The sequence below is a fragment of the Balaenoptera borealis genome, assembly GCF_965194805.1.
Source record: "Balaenoptera borealis genome assembly, chromosome: 2".
NCBI classification, from domain to species: domain Eukaryota; kingdom Metazoa; phylum Chordata; class Mammalia; order Artiodactyla; family Balaenopteridae; genus Balaenoptera; species Balaenoptera borealis.
This window is the reverse complement of record NC_138867.1, coordinates 155,735,741-155,755,504: the sequence shown is the minus strand read 5'-3', so window position 1 is coordinate 155,755,504 and position 19,764 is coordinate 155,735,741. Positions and strand designations below refer to the sequence as shown.

The 19,764-nt window shown below is 42.6% G+C and overlaps 1 protein-coding gene across 5 annotated transcripts in view; it reads right to left on the bottom strand.

The window, feature by feature from the left end:
* The window catches only part of KCNIP1 (potassium voltage-gated channel interacting protein 1), a 349,870-nt gene that overhangs the window by 14,347 nt on the left and 315,759 nt on the right, over window positions 1-19,764 (bottom strand). For 2 of the 5 annotated variants that reach the window (XM_082378802.1, XM_082378803.1), the window contains exon 1: window positions 2,309-15,388. The exons of 2 other annotated variants lie outside the window; for them this stretch is intronic. In XM_082378802.1, the coding sequence (XP_082234928.1) occupies window positions 2,309-2,597 (289 nt within the window). In that variant the 5' untranslated portion in view covers window positions 2,598-15,388. Of the gene's footprint in view, window positions 1-2,308; window positions 15,389-19,764 lie in introns of those variants that run through there. One more of the 5 variants, XM_082378804.1, reaches the window with a different exon arrangement.

Here is a 19,764-nt window from a genome sequence, read left to right as displayed (position 1 = left end):
TATAAAAATGTGCTGATTGTGACTCTCATGGTCATGATTTGGGAATGGAAAACACTAATTTAATTTGCCTACACTCATAGCAACCTTATGGGTGCCTCTACAATGGCTTCTGCATAATTTAAGCATTCTTTTCCCTCACATCAGCTCTCCCTTCTCTTTCTTTGTATGCTTCATGGTTCTGGCCACTGTAAATATATTCTGAAGAAACTCTGAAAGGGGCTGCGGAGGTTTTAAAATCCTTGTTTTCCCCCGGGGAGCCTCTGAGTGCTATCCAGGCGGTCCCACTAAGGGAAGGGGGGTGGCCCAGCTCTCTGGTTGGAGGAAGAGGAAACAGAATTAACAGATGCGAGCCTCCTTGACAGTTTCTTCTGAGGTTTGTTAAGAGTTTCTGAGGCCAAGTGTTGCTTGTTATTATTATTTTTATTATTAAAAATAATGTTGAGCCAGTTACTAAGTCAGGTTGAGTTGGATGATAAAGATAAAAATTAACCCAGAGATCCAGTACAACGGTGATCACTACCTAACAAGAATAAATCAGAATACCTTTTGTTTGTAAACTACTTTTACTCTGTAAAATGTTTTCATGCCCGTTGTCCCACTAAAACTTTGTGTGTGGTGGGAAGCGGGGGAACATTACCCTCTCCATCAGAATATTAGTAAGATGGGGGTCCTAACAGATCAAGAGTTTTCTAACTATAAGTACCTTAAAAAGTGACGAACAATCTATCACTGGGGGCAGTTAAAGCAAGATGGAATAACCAACTGTAGAGGATGCTACACAGGTAATTCCCAGACTGAAGGAAAGTTTGGAGGAGATGATTCAGATTATGTGGACCTTAATGTTTGGGGGTCACAGACTCTTCTGAGTGTGGATGAAAGCTATAGGCCCTCTTAGAAAAAGAAAATGCACCTAACCATGGCACTTTGCCTATACCTTCCATGAGTTCCTGTATCTTTCAAACACATGGAGCCCATGTTGAGGACTTCTAGCATGGGAGATGTCTTCCACACTCTGTCACTAACTGGCTTTGCCTGAGTCCTAGGTCACATAGCCAGCTGGTGACAGAACTGGACCTCAAATCCAGCCAGTACAGGGCCTGTTTTATAGATCTGGCTTCCATGTGCCTCTACAATGGCTTCTGCTTCCCTCGAGCACAAAACTGCAAATTGGTTGTAACTAGCCTTGCAGTAGTTCTCTTCTTGACAAGCTCTGTGCCCGTGTACAAGTGAGGCCCTTAGACTATGAGCAATAGGAGGGCCCAAGTCTTTGGTCTTCTCTCTGCTGAGGGTCTCCTCTGTTAGGTCCATAACCATTACATGACCAAAGACCATGGCTGTGACCATCTCCTTCTTCCTGTACTGGAAAATATTTTCTCCATCATGGGGTCTCCGGATTGGATTGTGTAACCACCCATTTAGTTTTGAGGTTACAAAATGTGTTGGTCATTGGCATGAACACAGTCCAAAGATAGGTCTTGTTTGGCCCATAAAATGTGTTTTAATTTTGTTTGGAATTTCCAACATTTAAAGTTGAGAGATTCACGCACAAGTTTGGATTTCTGATTTCTCTTGGAAAATGGGATTCTCTGACAACTTTGGTCTCAACTTCTCACAAGGTAACAGTTTACCAGAGCTCAGCAGGGGCTGATCCCTCTGAGCAGTGAAAGCCTCTAGTGCGCCCTCTCTTCACCCCTGGCTCACTTATTACTTCATTTGTGTTCCCTGCTTGGTCCTGCAGGCATCTGAGTTTTTGGCTCCTGATCTATACCTACTTGCCCTTCCACCCATTACCATTCTCCTACCTCACATCACCCAGGCTACCACCTCTCTCTTCCTCACTATTTGTTTATTTAAACACATTCTGCTTTGTTTCACAAAGGACTTGAAGCTGATTATATGAAATACATATAATAAAATAAAAAGAGATAAGGTAATAGGAAAAACTGCCTCAGAAAATATTGATTAGATTAGGAGGTCGAGACCACAGGGAAAAAGAGAACATAGAAATTCAGGTCATTTGTTCTAAGCAGTTACTACACTTGAGCCACAAATTGGCTCTGAGATTTTACATATATCTTATCGTCTGTGAGAGAAAAACATATCAGTTTCTTAAGGGGAGCAAAACTTTTCCTGTAACTTGTCTCTAAAAGAATGTTTCCAACTGTTTCTATTTAGGTGGGGTTTGCTGTTAAGGGGCACAGAAAGTTGGTCAGTGAGAAGACGAATTACAAAATATATACGTGATTAAGAAGCTCTCCCACTGAAAGTAATGTGACCAAAGTAGTCAAGTTAGTTTAAACTTTTTTACCTCTCTGATACTGGTAATACCACCAGGCGATGTCTAGGAAAAAGTAAGAAAACATTTTACCAAAACCACTCATCAAACAAGCAAAACACACTTTTATTTTCCATGGAAAGTCTGCTCTGAGGGTGTCCAGGTCACTATCCAGCTTGACATATGCGAAGAAGTCTCTTGTTAGCAGAGCTGGGACTGACCTTCTCCCATGGTCAGAACAGGCAAGAGCAAGGGGTCCCCCTGCAGTGCCCACGGCCCCCAGCAGGGAGCTCCTTGCGCGTGCCCACAGCCATGCAGCCATGCAGCCCGAAGAGAGATGGGATGGCACGGGGCAGGGGATGAACGGATGTGGGTGGGCCTTGGAAATACCTGCATGTTTGACTGGAGAGTGGCTTCTAAGATAACCCGCCACAACGGAGGCCCCATTGCCACGCTCTGCCACTTTGTGATTTGAAGCTGCATTCTTGCAGGATTCTTTATTCACTCACTCAACAACTATCAATGAAGTACCTACTATGTGTATCTCAGTGAAGGAAACAACTCTGTTCCCTGCTCTCATGGAGCTTACAATCTACGAGTCTTTGCTTCTCTCTTTCCTTCTCAAGCTTGATAAGTAACACAGATGCAGAAGAGGAAAAAGGGCCACTGAAAAAATGAATTAGCACATTAGGATGAGCGGGCAGGGTGGTTGAAGGCAAAATCCCCTATTACACTGAATGTAAAACATAAGGAAAAACATCAGACCTGGAAAATCCTCCATTACACGGTGGAGTAGGGTGGATCCAGGTCCCAGAGAGTGGGAAACAGGCTCTATTTGCTGCTCTCCTGCTGGCCTTTTTGGGCCGATTTGGGGGTCAGCCTAGTTTCCTCTGTAGGCTATTATGTGAACTTCCTCCTGTCTTTCCGGTATCCCTGACCAAGAGTGCATAAGGCAGACCAGCCACCACTTTAAGTGTGTCTTAGCCACCCCTTACCCACAACCCCAGGCAGGAAAGGCTTATTTTCCTGCTGCCCCTAAAAGTGGTGGTATAGGTGGGTGTCCTTTGGTAAGTATTTCTGCTCTTGTCTCCTGACCTGAATCCTATGGGAGAAACTTATTTTGCTGGATTTAGTTGCCCCCTTTTATCACTCTGATAGGTAGCATTTGTATTTATTTGTTTTTCTAGTAGAGGTTATTTTTAGAATGGTTTTAAGTTTATAGAAAAATTGCACAGAAAATAGAGAGTTCTTATGTACCCCACCCTCACAGTGTCCCCTGTTTTAACGTCTTGCATTGGTGTGGTATACTTGTTACAATTGAAAAACCAGGATTGATATATTATTTTTAATTAAAGCCCATAGTTTACATTTGAGTTCACTCTTGGTGTGGTAGAGTTCTATAGGTTTTGACAAATGTATAATGCCATGTATCCACCATTATAGTATCCTACAGAATAGTTTTACTGCTCTAAAAATGCTAGGGTAGCATTCTTGCAGAGATATGTCTAAAACTATGGACTGACCTTCGCTGGCATGCCAGGAATGTGACAGGTATTGGGAGAGAGATGAAAAGATATAATATCTGTTCATATGGAGTTCTTAGACTGATGGGTAGGGCACACACATAGACCAAGAATTACAAACTCTAATGCCAATATTAGTTGGTAGGTAATTTAGATGAGTTGGATGATGTATGTACAACCATAGAGAGTGGTGGGGACTGAGAGCTGGAGAGCCATTGCCCCATGAAAGGGAAATAGCTGTTATGCAGCCAGTTGTTGTCATGTAGAATTTAAGCTTGGTGAGTCCAGATCTTCAGATCTTTCAAGAGATGCTACCATTAAAAGATGATTTGTGTCCTGATTCCTAGCTGTTATCAAGGAATTTAACATTTATACATATAGCATGGGCCAAATATAATATTCCTGTTTGTAGAACATTGTGAATTGCTGGTCTGGAATTCTTCATTGGCAAATCATTCTAAGCAGTGTGGATATGGCTAAGACACTGGGAGCCAAGAGGAGGAAGCTCTTAACTAATGCCACTTGGATGGAGGGGGACCAGAAGGGGCCGCAGGGAAGATTTCAAGGGGAGGTGATAATTTATTTGAGTCTTGAAGGAAGAGGGACAAAGGAACAGCATATGAAAAGGCACAGAAGCCAGAAAGGCCCTGGAATTGTAAGCTTTCTTGTAGCAGAGCTGACCTCTCACTGAGAAAAGCTAGAAAAGGAGGATTAAGAAAATCACATCTGTTTGGAGAGCTACCAAGATAGCCTGAACTTTAGAAGCCATGATTCTGGAGGGAAGAAAAACTCATTAAAGTGAGTCTGACAATCAATGTTGCTTTTTAACTCAAGTGTATATAAAGTGGCATGGGTAATGAGATTGAGAAACTGAGCAAAAATGGTCTGCTAAGCAAAGAATGTGAGCAGAACTCTCAGGAATCTGGGAAGACAAAAACTGGATCAGTGCCACAAAGACATTCAGGACTTGAGGGGCCCAGACTGGAGGGGCCACAGAGAAATGAGCCTGGTAGCTCTAGCTGCTTATTCCCTCAAGGCTTTTGCTAATTCCTAAGTGACACAGGTCAAGAGAGACTGAGCAAAAGCCACGGCCGAAATGTGGTAGAGCTAAACAGAGCTTTTGGCAGGCTCACAGTGTTGGGAGTTAAGTGCTGGAGTTCTGGGTCTTCCTAGGAGAGGGTTCCTGGTAAACACCCAGGCTTTCAGTTTGACCCCTAAAGGATTACATTCTAGGAGCAAGAACAAGTTAGAAATAGATCAGGCCTTTCAAAGATTGAAATCCAGCCTCAAAATAGCTCAGTCCCTGTTTGGATTAAGTTTATCTGCCCCTACTCTGTTACCTCCTAGAAGTTGAAGGCTGAGCTAGGTAGTTTACATTTTATTCTAATGTCCATTTTTCATTGAAAACTTGCCAGGCATATTAAGAAACAGGACCAAAAGAAAAAGATAAATATAGCAATGTAGTAATAGATTTATGGGATTTAGATATTGGACCAATCAAGCATGGGCTTTAAAATAATAATGAAATATGCTCAAGAAAATAGATAAAAAGGTGGAGAATTCTACCAGAGGACCAGAATATATACAAGAAAGTAAGTTTAAAATTCTAGAATTGAAAAGTGTATTATCCAAAATTAACAACTAAATAGACCAATTTATCAGTAGGTTATGCACAGATGAAGAGAAAATTAATGATTTGGTAGATAGGTCGAGAGAAAAATATACTTACTGATGCACAAGAGAGAAAAAAATGGGAAGTACAGATAAGAGCATAAGACATGATGAAAAATTCTAACTTAGGTATAATTGGAGTTCCAAAAAGGAAGGAGATAAAGAATGATGCTGAAGCAATATTTGAAGAGATAAATAAATGAGAATTTTAAAAATGGATATAATAAATCAAGCCACAGATTCAAGAAGCACTTACAAACCTCAAGCAGATAATCACAAAGAAAAACCACACCTAGGAACATCACAGTAAAACTGCTGAAATACAAAAGCAAATAGAAAATCTTCCATACAAGAGAGTAACCTTCAAGTTATAACCAAACCTTAACTAAATGCTGCTTGCAAGCATAAAGACACAGCAAAGGCAAAAGTAAAAGAATGTAAAAGGATACAGCATGCAAATACGAATCAAGAAATCCTGTCATGGCTATTTTAACATCAGCTAAAATAAACTTTAAGGCAAGAAGCTTTGCTGGAGAGAAAGAGGAAGTTTTCATAATGAAAGGGGCCATTCACTAGGAAGACATAACAAAATTCTAAATTAGTATGCAATAAGAATATAACTTCAAAATACATATAAAGCAAAGGCTGACAGACCCAAAAGGAGAAATAACAAATTCATAATCAGAATTGGAGATTTTAAAACACCTCTCTCAGAAACTGATAAAACAAAAGATCAATAAGGGTATAGAAGATATGAGCAATGCAGTGAACAAACTTGGCCTCACTGACACATGTAGATGTCTTTACCCAACAATCATAGAATATACACCCTTTCCAAGTGCACATTGAACACTTACCAAAATTGATCGTTTCCTGGCTCCTAAAGCCAATCTCAAAAAAGTTCAAAGAACTGAAATTATTCAGAATGTTTTCTGTCCAAAGGGAAATTAAACAAGAAATCAAGAGTAAAAAGAAAACAAGGAAATCTCCAAATGTCTGGAAATCAAGCAACATGGTTCTAATTCCTAAGTGTCCCATGTATCAAAGAAGAAATCTCCTGGAAATCAGAAAGTATTTTGAAGTAAATGACAATGAAAATATGACATATTGAAACTTGTGGGATGCCATTAAAACTGTACCCAGAGGGAAATTTAAAAGAGCATAACATACTCGAGCTGCAAATAATTTATGTGACAGTGTGCATGAAATTGAATGCTGTGCTATCTCTTCTATCATATTTTTCGTGTTTCCAGAGATTCATTTTTAATGTTGCCTAAACTATGTTGGTTACATTGGAGACTATATTAGTGATAGCATGCTGGCATTTGAAAATGTAATTTTTTACTCTCCCCTATACATAGTTTGTTGGTTTATTCTGGGCAACTTTAACACCATCTTTTTTTTTTTTTTTTTTAAATTAGTTAATTTATTTATTTTTGGCTGTGTTGGGTCTTCGTTTCTGTGCGAGGGCTTTCTCTAGTTGCGGCGAGAGGGGGCCACTCTTCATCGCAGTGCGCGGGCCTCTCACTGTCGCGGCCTCTCTTGTTGCGGAGCACAGGCTCCAGACGCGCAGGCTCAGTAGTTGTGGCTCACGGGCCTAGTTGCTCCGAGGCATGTGGGATCTTCCCAGACCAGAGCTCGAACCCGTGTCCCCTGCATCGGCAGGCAGATTCTCAACCACTGCACCACCAGGGAAGCCCCTTTCCCATCTTTTGATTGACAAATTACCCCAAGGTAATCAGGGGTGAAGATCCTTGTTGGTGTCTGTGTGGAGCAGAGGGGGAAATAAACTCTATTTGGACCCTTAAGTATAATCCTGGAGGCTGAGATTCTTACAGCCAAGGCTTAGAGGTGAGTCATAAGCTCAAGCAGACACACACAGCACACAACTCATCAGCTCTTAATTTTATAAACTTAACGATGAGTCCCAGGAGTGCTGAGCCTTGATAAAGATTTTTCTGAGTGTTCCAGACATTTTTTTCAGTCTCCTTGGTTCAATAAAACTCAAATCATGTTTTGCTCCAAGCATTGGTTCTCTTAATCTTGAAACCCGCCTGACCCTTTTAAACAAAACTGAATTTATGTTTCTCATTCATTTACCCCTTAGTCCTGAAAATGTTCTGAAAAAAAACAGAGTCCTACCAAAAATAATATTTGAGTACTGCTACTTCCATCAGATGGGAGGTTTTCCAGATGAAATGTCTTGAAATATATATATATATACTTACTTGAAATATATATATGTATATATATGTGTGTATGTATATATATACATATATATATAGAGAGAGAGAGATAGAGAGAGAGACAGAGAGAGAGAAAGTATTTCAGTTCTCTGACCTTCCTCCTCAAATGGGGGTGTTTTTGAGGGTGGCCTTCAGATCAGCACACTGGGTGAGGTGTGTGGAAGGGGCATGTCAGATGCACCTTGCACTTCTTGGGGGTGGTGGTAGTGGTAGAAATTGTCAGGAATGTAATGCAATTATTAAAAGTCCACAAAATCACTACACAGATTGTGACGTAAGTCACCGTTCTTTTGATTGTGTGGCAGTGTAACATTCACACAGTTTTCACCAAGAATGAAAAAACAAAGAAACACCTGGGAAAGAAGTAAGTCACCTACGTCCCAGGGTTGGCAGGAAGAAGGAGCCCTAAAAGGTGTTCCAGGACAAGGAGCAAGGCTACATGTATTAGGGACTCTTGTGTCCCCTCATCTCCAAAGCAAACACTTCTGTCCAGCTAAGCCCCCGACCAGGCTGCAGAGTAGAAATAAATGTCAGGTTCACTGCAGTGTCTAAGCCACAAGCGAAAATCTCTAGATAATGTTGTAAGTGGACCTCTTTGTCTGGAAAAAGTGTCCCAGGATGAAACTTTTGATGATTTATTTAGGTAGCTCCAGCAGTTTCTCCAGCTCTAGGGGGGAATTAGTTATATCCTGCCACCAGCTAGTTTTCAGGAAGCAGTGGGGAAACCTCCCACCATGTCTCCTTTGGTCTCAGCTGGACATTGCTCTGAAGCTCCAGCGCATGGGGACAGTCAGTTAATGAGCAGTGGCTGCCCTGCTTTGGGGACAGAGGGCATACTACGCAGGATAAGTGGTTCTAGAATATTTCTGCAGGAAATCAGAGGATTACATGGGTGGGATTTTGTTACTTCTCTTGACTGGGAGGCTAAAATGATTTATTGCAAATGAGGAGGAGGAAAAAATAGTGTCTAGATGCTTTTAGTATTAAGATGGAAAAATGAAGGTACAGAGAGAGGCTGAAGGAATTACTCAAAGGAAAAGTAAAATTGCCATGTGAATAAGACTTATCTCAGGTTGGCATAGAATTTTCTCATTCATGGAAACTCATTGGATCAAGGTCAGGCTAAGGTGTCAGTCTTTCAGTCTGCTTTTTGAAGAGTAGTTCACTGCCATCCAGATAACTTGACAACTTCCTGAGTGATGGTTGCCAAGCAGAGGGCTTGCTTTGATGCGCTGGTAAGTGTTTAACAACTGGCTCTTGGGGGAGAAGCCTGCTTGATGCAATTTTCCAATATCCTTGGTGCAAATATTCCCATCATAGCCTAGTTCAGACTATCAACATGAAGTCACTGAATATGGATTTGGGAAGTGAAACCCATGATTCGCCAGTATGACCTGACTCCATCACATTATAACTACTATTTTAGAAGAGCTGTCTTATGCTCAACTATCCCAAATCCATGTACTGAAGACCTGAAAACCAGTTCAATACTCGTGAAATACTCAATTTCACAGAGTAGGTTTAGCCCCTGTAACCCAACCAAATAAACCCTTTCTTTGTTAGTGGAAAAATAAACTCCTGTATGCCATACAGAATAATCACAAGCAGGGAAATAATGGAGACTGGCCAAGTGAGCTTTTTCTGGAATTCAGTATTAATGTATCCTCATATTAAGTGCCTGTCTTGGTGAGCTCAGAGAGCATGCTAATAGTTTTAGAATTGATCTAATCATCTCACTGTCCCTAGGAGGTATGTGGTCATTAGACTAATTTGAGTTATAATCAGACCCATCTTGTAGCTGTGAATCTAAAGAGATAAGATATATAAAGTGCTCTCTGCATACAGTAGGTGCACAAAAATGTTATTCCCACCTTCTAGTGTATTAAGATTGTGATTTTAAGGGTCCTTCTCAACAGCAGAATCCAATAATCATGTCTGTTAGACACTTTCTAGGTCATGATTACAACTTTTCTGATGGATCTAGTTAATTACGTGTGCTTCTCTTCAATATAGGAAAATTTTCTTGTTCTGTGATTTACTCTGTCAGACAGGCACCCAGTTGCCAGTTCAGGTTGGACATTAACTAGCTAAAGCGAATATTATCATCCTATATTAACTGCAATGGGCATAAGCAAACACAAGACTCTGGATGAAAGAGCTGTTAAGCATCTCGGTCTGCAGACTGCCAGGGAACAGGGCAGAGTTTCTGTGGATGGTGGACACCAGAAATGCAGGGCCTGCAGTGTTAGCAAATAGACATAATAACTGCCGGTCACTGAGAAAATTTCCTGCCTCTTCTCCCTTAGAGTTATTACATGGCTCCATGTCCTCTGCCCTTAATAATCCAGACAGTCACAGTGTGCATTGCTATGGTCCATTTCTTAGCTGGAGAAGGGCACTGGATGTTACCCTCAACTGGAACAGGAGCTGCCAAATGCAAGGACTGCAGCCAGGTTGTCTGAGAATGTCTGCCTGCCCGCCCAGAGGCAGGGAGAAGGTGGCAAGGTGTCATCTCCAGGACTCAGCTCGGAAGCCTGTTAACCGTGCACTTAATAAATGAAGCCTTGGCAGACACACCTTGAATTATTAATGAAGTTATTCAGCTTTGATTGTTTCCTTCTTTGGTGGAAAGGTTATTCACTCAAATGCCTTTGATTAGACTGTCCAATACATCACAATTGGGCCTATTTTATGTGCAACTTTATGGTGATAATAGTTCTGTCTCATTTAGAAGCAAATCAGACGTTATGAACTTCGTGATTTATTAATGTTTTGATTTCTATAAATGTCCGTACATCTCACATCCCATCAGAGAGCCCGAGAACAATCAGTGCAGGGCTAATAAAAATGTAAAATGAAACCATCGTTAAAAAAATGGAAAGACTGCCTGTTAAAAAGCCCTGTTGCCTCTCTGAATTGTTTCAGGATCCAGGTCATTACCACAAAGGCCTCCTCCACCCCCCAGCCCCACCCCTACCCCCTGCACAGCCCCACTTAAGCACAGCCTGCCTGCATGAGACTGTCTGGGGAAGCTCTGTCCTGCTTGTCTATTCTGTGTGGACTGAAATAAAATACAAGAGGTGAAGAGTCGAAACTGGAGGGGCCCCTGAAGCCTGCACCCAGACTTCTCATCCTCGAGAAAGCAGGATAAGGGGGTCCCTCTCCATCAAATTCACCCCACTACAACCCACCACCTCTCTGCTGAATCTTCAGGATAAAGCTCAGATTCCCCAGCTGGCATTGAAGTCTATCCTGGGGGCCCAGTTTACCTTTCCAGAACAATTCCCCACAACTACACGGCATGGATCTTTTGCAATAGCTGCAGATTCTACTGGTATGTGGACCCCTATCTCTGCCAAAGCATGTGATCAGCTGATCCCAATCCCAGGCACCCTTGAAACCTAAGAGCCATCTCCTCCGGGCAGCTCTCAGAAACCACCACATGGAAAGCTCTCGGTCTGTCCAAACTCCTGAAGCACTTCTTATGTCTGAACAATCACCCAGTAGGTATCAGAATCTACCTTTGGGTGTTGCAGTTTACATTTACAGGAGTAGGGTGAGGTGGAGTGGGGGTAGGGAGACTGTGTCTTGTCCTTATTTTTGTTTTATTTTTAGTATCCCACTATATGATGTCTAGTATCTGCTTTGCACATAGTAGGTGAATAGTTAAGTGTTCATTATTTGCTAAAAGTGTGCAGAGCTATTAGGAGCTGAATGGGAATTACATTAAGAGTCCCAAGACAGCAGCCAAGAGACTATCTGGAAAGCAGTTGGCTAATTTAGTGGCTAATTCCATCATTTGACAGTTTAGTTCAGAAATCACAATCTGGCAGTCCACAGGGTACAGTTGTTATCTCACTCCTTTTAAATGTGAATTTTGCCAACATTTATTTCACATAAAATATGGATTTTGGCTTCTCTCTAGAAATCTGAAGTTACAGCTATGCAGGCCTGCATTATCACATAGAACAACTGGCTGGAGTGGAGGAGAAGCTGCTCGCTCTAGACAGAGCAAGTGTACTCTAGTAAACCACAGACCCTACTACTCCCTATTGCCTCTCCAACACTAAGACCAAGGGAGAGTTGTTATCTATCATCATTCATTTACATTAACTGCCTGAGTCTTTGGTCCTGTTTAACAGCCCCTCTCTCCTATCCCATACCATGTTTTTCCAAGTGACTTCTGTGTGTTTTGTGATATTCTAGAAATGTGACTGAATTTCATTTTTTGGGTTCCAAGCAACATGGAGAAAAAAAGGGTGCCCTGTGATTAGAGAGGACCTTTGTACAGATTCAGGCTGTGTCCTTAGATGATGCTTCTGTGCTGCTAACATCACATGCATCAAGAATGGGGTTGACATACAGGTTCTGTTTCAGTACATTTCAGCCTTCTATTTTACAGAGCACTCTTCACATCACTTAGCTCCTGTGAGATACGCGTTATATTATTTTCATTTTACAGAGGAGAAAACTGAGGTTCAGAGAAAAAAGAGAAAATATTATTATTGCCTTTTATTAAGAGAAATGGAATCAGAGATCTTATGAGACATCCCTGAGGTTATCAAGATGGTGAGTAGAAGTGCAAAGACTAATCTCATCATCTGATTGACAGTCAGATACTTACTGGCATAAAGGACCACCCTATGGGTCTCCCCTGGGCCCACTCCTTTATCTTTGTGTTTGTTCCTCTGTCTCAGAAAATCAGGGGCTACATTCCTCTACCGAAGCTTCTCACACTTTCTGCACTTGAGGATTTACAGAGCCCAGTCTGTGGCAGGAGGGAAGACACCAAGTGGCTTCAGGGTTTTTCTCCCCATAACTTCCCCTGCCTCAAACTCTGCCATCCATTTAGCATTTCTAATTTTGTTTCCTGTTTCTGAGTATGAGGGTAGCCTCCACTCTGGGTGACAAGTTGTAGAAGTCACAGAGCATATGAGTTACGGAGAGGTACATTGATCCTGCCCTCTAACTTCACAGATATGGCTCCCGGGGCCCAGAGAGGGAACCGGACTTGTCCAAGGTCACACACTGGATTCCTGGCAAAGCAGGATTAAACTCAGGTCAGTCCTGGCAATCCAGTATTTTTTTCACAGCACTATTTACTCCTTCAACAAATAATTACTGAGTGCCTACTAGATGCCAGCCACTCTTCCAGGCACTGGGGATACAGAAGTGAACAGAGGTGGTGATGTGTCCTGTGAATGACGATAAAGCAGGGTTACAGGACTAGAGAAACGGGTCACGGGAGGCACTATTTTATACAGGGTGGTCGGGGAAGGCGGCAACCCAATTAGGCATCAGTAAGTGGGGAATAATGGTAAGCTTTGCAGCCAAAATAGTCAGGTCTGAATCCCAGCCCTGCAGCTTAATAGTGGACGAGCCTGAGCAAGTTCTGTATTCTGAGACTCACAGTAAAATGGGCACAGTAGCACCCATCTCCCAGGCTGTTGGGACCAGAGGAACCACTGCACAGAAAGTGCCTGACTTGTAGAAGGCACTCAGTGAAGTCCCCTCCTCACTTTAGTGCAGGGGCCTCAGCTTTCTAATAGGTGTCTTTGCTTGGCTATGAGAGGGATGCAACCTATAAAGAGCCCACATAACACTCCATTAGCCAGGGTTGGCCAGCTGGAAGGCTTTTGTAGATTAAGAGGATGAAGGAGCCAGGGTTAATTAGCTGAGTTAGTTTGTGAATGCATTAGTGGGTCACAGGGCTCTGAAGCTATTTAATCTGAGGAGTGGTGGGTGGCAACTGCTAAGCTTGGAGTGATGTTTTGATGAAACTTCCCAGATTGGAGCTGTGGCTTGGAATTCCCAGCCCTTCTGAGAGAAACAGTATTTCTCATCATTAGAGGTAAGTCTCAAAGTGGCTTACAGTAAAGCTTAAGTTGTATCATAGAAGTCTTTGAAAATTAAGTCTCAAATATAAGAAACCCAAACAGCTTCTGCACATGCCTTCTCTGTGAAGCCTTCCCAGGCCCCCCGCCTTCATCTCGAGGCCTGATAAATTCTGTCTATAGCGATCAATTCTACTGGATTACGGGGTGGGGACACTGCAGGAGAAGGCACACTTTCCTTTTCACTTTACAGCTTTGTTACTGTTTGAAATTTTTTTTTAAGCTATATGTGTGGATTTCTATTATAATTTTAATGTTTTGGTTAAAAACATTACATTTTGAGTAGGATAATGTAAACAGATGCCATTTATTTCATTGTGAAGCTGGTCCTAGTTAAGTCTGGCCCAGTGCAATTGGTGTTTTCTAGCGCAATGGGTCTAGTTGTGTTTGTTGTGATGTTGTTTTTGTGGAATCAAAGTTTTTTCAAACAAAACATTATATTGTGATGATCACTGGTGCTCATCACAAACTATTTTTGGTTCTCCTTCCAAGCACTTCCTGCTCCTTTGGATGCACTTCCTGCTCCTTTGAAGTTAGGTATGATCATGTGACTGGTGTTGGCCAATCCAATGGGAACAGGGGTGATGTGTGTCCTGGGGTGGAGGTAGAGATTAAGCAAATGATCTCTGAATTACAGCTGAGCAAAGTGCTATGAAGGAAAGGTAGGGGATGTCATAGGAACTTAAACAGAAAGACCTAGCCGTAACTGCAGGGCTTCTCTGTAGCCGTCCAGAAGGATGGGAAGGGGATGGCCAGGTGGAGAGTGAGGGCAGAGGGAAGGAACAGCCTCTCCAAGGACTCTGCGGTGGGAAGAAGAGAGGCCTGCTCTAGGAGGTGACATCTGCATCTAGGAGATGACAGGAAGCCCCCCAGTACGTCTGGAGGCTGGGACGTGGTGAATAAGGGACAGAGGAGTGTGAGGCGGGCATGGACCATATTGTGCCAGGCTTGGGGCCCATGTGAACAGTTTTAGGAGTGGCAAACAGCAAAGCAAGTACAGTACAGAGGGTTTTTTTTTTTTTTTTTGAGAAGCCAGTGGAGAGTTATGAGTTAGAATATTAATCACCCAATGAGGGCTGATGTTAATCATAAGAGAACTGATGCATCCTTGGCCCCTTCCCACTTGCTGGGACTTCATGGAGAATGGCTGTGCAGTGCAGGTCTCTGCCTGATGGCTTTGCATCTTTCCTGTCCTTGCTGGCTCATTGCAATAGAGAGCCTCTGTTAAGCAAACAGGACTGAGACCTTAGACTTGGTCCCAGCTCTCTGCAAGTGAGGGTAAGGGAGGAAAGTCTTTTTCTCCCTATCAGTTAATAATAATACCTACAATTTGAGATATTTGAAGTTTCAGCTGGAATGCCAAGGGGCGTGGTTATTCCTATTTAGAATGCCATAGGCTGAGTCAGGCTTGGCTGGAGACCTGAATCCATGTCATCAAGAGAACTAAGCTGAGGAAAATCTCCTAGGACTGTTAAGATTTTTTTCTAGCTAATCAGTAACTTCCTTCTTTATTCTTATTTTAGTTGGCCCATGACCCTGAAGAGGGAAACAGGTCCTAGTAGTTGTAAGTAAAAGGGAGAGATTAAATATGCAAAAGAGATGTAATAATTATTGAAGCAAAGTCTAGGAAGCTAGGAAGCAATGGGACCAGGATTAAGGATGTGAGTAACCCTGTACATATTTCATATCATTTCTCAGAAATATTCCTAGAAGTGGAAAAAAGCAGGCTTTATAAAATAGGAAATTTCTGTCTATCTATCTATCTGTCTATCTATCTATCAATCTATCTATCTATCTACCTATCTCTAGGATATCATATATAAAAATTTTAGCAGTGGTTATCTGTGAAGTTTGGGGTTTGGATGGCTGTTATATGTGTATTTTTTAAACTTTCTGCAATGATTAAGTACAAATCTCTAAAAAGGAGAAATCCATGAAGGTTATTTTTAAGTCGACTTAAAGAACAAATGTGGAACACCTCGGAAGCCCTGGTACTGGGGGTGGGCAGATGAGGATGGGGCACCTCTGGCTTGGGGAATCTTTGTGTAGCCTTGGCAACATGTTAGATTCATCAGTCTCAGTTTTAACACTGGGAAATAGTAGAAACCATCTCTACTTTTTAGGGCTGTTGTGAGATTTCAATAAGTTGATGAACAAAGATGCAACTGGCATGGAGTACAGGTTCAGCAGGTGATAAACAGTTCCTGATAACTCTTCCCTGACCTATGAAGAAAAGAGACACAGCCCAGCTAGAAGCAGCAGTTTGGACAGGGTGCCCTCTAGTCTAGAGGAGGCATTTCTCAGATATCAGGGGGTGGGAATGAGGGGGGAGGGTCTTCCATTGGTCAGAATAGTAGCTGATATTTCAGAAGCATTTCCTAGGCACCAGGCCAGCATCTAGGGCTTCATGTATATTATCTCACGTAACCCTTCCCAAACCCTGTGAGCTCCACACTGCTACCCTTTTAAAGACAAAGAACCTGAGACTCAGAGATGTAAGGTAATCTGCCCAAGGCCGCATAGTTAGTAAATGACAGACCTGAGACTCAAATCCAGGTCTGCTTGATGCCAAGACCCATGTTCTTAACTGCTGTGTTATATTGCATGAGCTTTATAACCACATCAAACTGGGTTAAAATCCTAACTTTGTCACTTGGATGTGACCTAACCCAGGTCTCATGGTCCTCATGGGGACTATATGTGACAAGGTATGTGCACGACCTGTGCCTGGTGCCCAGGAGTGCTTGTCACGTGGCGGCTCCCTTGCTTCCACATCTGGGTCCCCAAGAGGATAGTCCCACAGCTTTTTGGTCTTCTGAGGAAGTTTCTGAAAGCGACGCTGCTGAAAAAGCAATTTTTTGCTGTAGCTGTGCGGATAGATTTTTAATATTTAATTAGGGAGACCTTCAGCTTGGAGAGAGGGCAGGACTTGTTATTAAATCCCTGCTGCTTGGTCTCCCTCACTTGCCCGTGGGATTATTCATTCATTTCCAGTCACACAATTTAATATTGCAACAGCTAATGGGGAGATGTTGATAATTTGTAAAACTGGTTGATCCCGAGGCCACTAGAGAAGCTCCACGCCTGGGCCTAAAGCAGATGCTCCGGAGAGAGGGCTCCTGAGCGCTTCCTGCTTATTATCTTCAAACATTCATGAGTGCCTTGTGAGAAGCCATGTTGAGAGCAATGAAGACTAGAGTGTTCACTGCACAGTTGCATCCTCAGGGAGTCAGGACACTGGGACACCTGCATTAAATGCATTAAAGGGTTTTTGTGGTAAAATTCATACGCAGGATTTGTTTTAATCAGGTACCTTAAGACACACAGACATGAAAGTGACTGTCATGAAGGAAGAAGTTTATACTCACAGATCCCTAGAAATGGGAGGCACAGTATGCCAGTGCAGGGCCACACAGGGAAGCACCAGGGTCAGTCAGGAGGCAGAGATGGATTAGAGGGGAGAGCGTGGCCCAGAGCCTTTGCTGGGGATTTTGTGGGAAGGAATCGGCAAGGCAGGATAGGTATGCTGAGTAAGCTTAGGATTGGAAAGTGTGAATAATGTGGCAGCCTCTGGGCTACAGGGGTGGTCCCTAGTTGTCTGGTACCTGGCCCTGGGGTGATTTAGGGCAGACAGAATATTGGCTTGGTGTGTGAGAGTTAGATAAAGGAGACCGTTGCGGTCTGGGCTCTGGATTGGCTGGCTTGCATACAAAGGCACATTTGCAGAGTAGTCATTTGTTATCCCTAGGAATTAACTAGCTCTGTAGGGGGGCAGTCTCTCCAGGATGAAGGCCCCAAATGCCAGAGCATCAAGAATACAGAAAATTAGAAAATACAGTCAATGGAGTTTGGTTCTGCAGTTAGATAGACATGGGTTAAAAATGCCTACTTTGACATTTCCTAGCTGGGGCATTGGGCATGAACATCCCTGGGACTCAATTTCACATACTCAGTATCTCCCCTAAGGACTACTGCAAAGCTCCAGCCTTCAGCCTGTAGACTCAACCATACCAATGGATTCTCTGCATGAATAGGCAGAAGGATCTTTGTTAAACAGTCATTCTTAGAGCACATAATTATGGAGTATCTAGTACATGCCAGGCACTTTGACAGGCAATATGATTACAATGGTGAGCAAAGGCAAATGTGGTTCTTGTTCCCAGTGAGGTTATGGTTTGGAGCATGGGAGACAACCTCAGAATCACAGACACAAATACAAAATTATAATTGAGAAGTTCTGTAAGGTGGAGCTATTCGATGCTATGGGAGGGAGTGGCAGGGGGCTGTGGTGTAGTGTAGGCAGTCAGGGAAGATTTCCCTGAGGGAGTGATGGTGGGCATGAAATCTAAAGCCATGGGAGCTCACTAGATAGGAAAGAAGGTGTATTTGTGTGTGTGTGTGTGTGTGTGTGTGTGTGTGTGTGTGTGTGTGTGATTCTAAGTGGTGGGGGGAAGATGGGGTGGAGCTTTTCAGGAATCTCTTGTGTAGAGGCTCTGGTGAAGGAGAAGACAAAGTGTTCAAAGGAAATACATCTGAATATGTCCCCAACTTTAAAGCCTTTAATGGCTCCCCACTGCCCGCAGGACAAAGGCCATGCTCTTTAATGAGGTGGTCAAGGTCCTTTATGATCTGCTCCCTGCTTAGCTTTCAGGTTTTATCTGTTGCTTCTCTCCTACTCACTGTCACCGCGCTACACATCTACTCACTCTCTAGAGGTACTTGCTGTTCCCCCAACACAACTTCCTGGGTGACACTTTCATACCTTTGCATGTGTTCCTGCCCCCATCTGGTGCCTGATTTCCTTCTCTCTCTGCCGGCTTATTTCCTGGGTCTCCTTCAAATCTATCCCATTGCATTGCACACCTCCACAGGACAATATTTAGACTACAGTGTGAATGGTTCTTGCTGGCGTTGTGCAGCTCTCTATAAAATATCACCTCAAGGGCTACTTCCTCTGAAATGGAAGTTTTTCTGTCTTCCCCAGACAGCCTCAGTTGAGATCCCTCTCCTGCAGCATCCATCACATGGCATGGTAAATACAGAAAGGCTTTTCTGTCTCTCTTGATCATGGGCTCCCTGACGATATGGCAAGTTCAGTCACTCATTTACCAAATATGTATTGCGCTTCTGTTCTGTGCCAAGTACTGTTCTAGGCACCAGCAACATGGTCACAAATAAGTCAGACAGGTGCTCTGTTCATCAGGACTGAGATGTTAAACAAATAATCACTCAAATGAATTGCATAATTATGCAATTATGAGTTGTCTTAAGTGCTGTGAAGGAAAAGAGTGGTGGCAGCATGAGTCAGAAAAACCAGAAGGAACCTAGTTTAAGTTTGGGGGAAGGAGAGTCTGCAGACATATAAGCTGAAAGTAAAGATGAGAAAGAGTGGTAAAGAGTTTCAGGGAGAGGGAATAGCATGTGCAAGGATTATGAGATGAGAACGAGCTTGGCCTTTTGAGGAACTAAGTGGAGGCCAAGTGGTGGAGCAGAATGATGGAATGATGGAAGGAGGACGTATCAGATAAGATGGCAATTGGTCAAATCAGCCAACTTCAGGATTTTATCTTTAAAGCAATGGGAAGCAGAGGTATCAAGTTTATAATTGCCCCAAACTGACCTAATTAAGCTTAAAAGTTTTTGCACAGCAAAGGAAACCATTGATGAAATGAAAATATAACCTACTGAATGGGAGAAAATATGTGCAAATGATATGACTGATAAGAGATTAATATCCAACATATAGAAACAGCTCATACAACTCGACGACAAAAAATGAACAACTCGATTAAAAAATGGGCAGAAGAACTGAATAGGAAATGCAGATGACCAACAGGCACATGAAAAAATGCTCAACGTCACTAATCATCAGGGAAATGCAAACCAAAACCACAATGAGAAATCACCTCACACCTGTCAGCATGGCTGTCATCAAAAAGAACACAAATAATAAATGTTGACAAGGATGTGGAGAAAAGGGATCCCTCCTACACTGCTGGTGGGAATGTAAATTGGTGCAGCCACTGTGGAAAACAGTATGAAGGTTTCTTAAAAAGCTAAAAGTAGAACTGCCGTGACTCAACAATTCCACTCCTGGGTATACATCTGAAAAAAAAAATACTAATTTGAAAAGATACATGTACCCCAATGTTCAT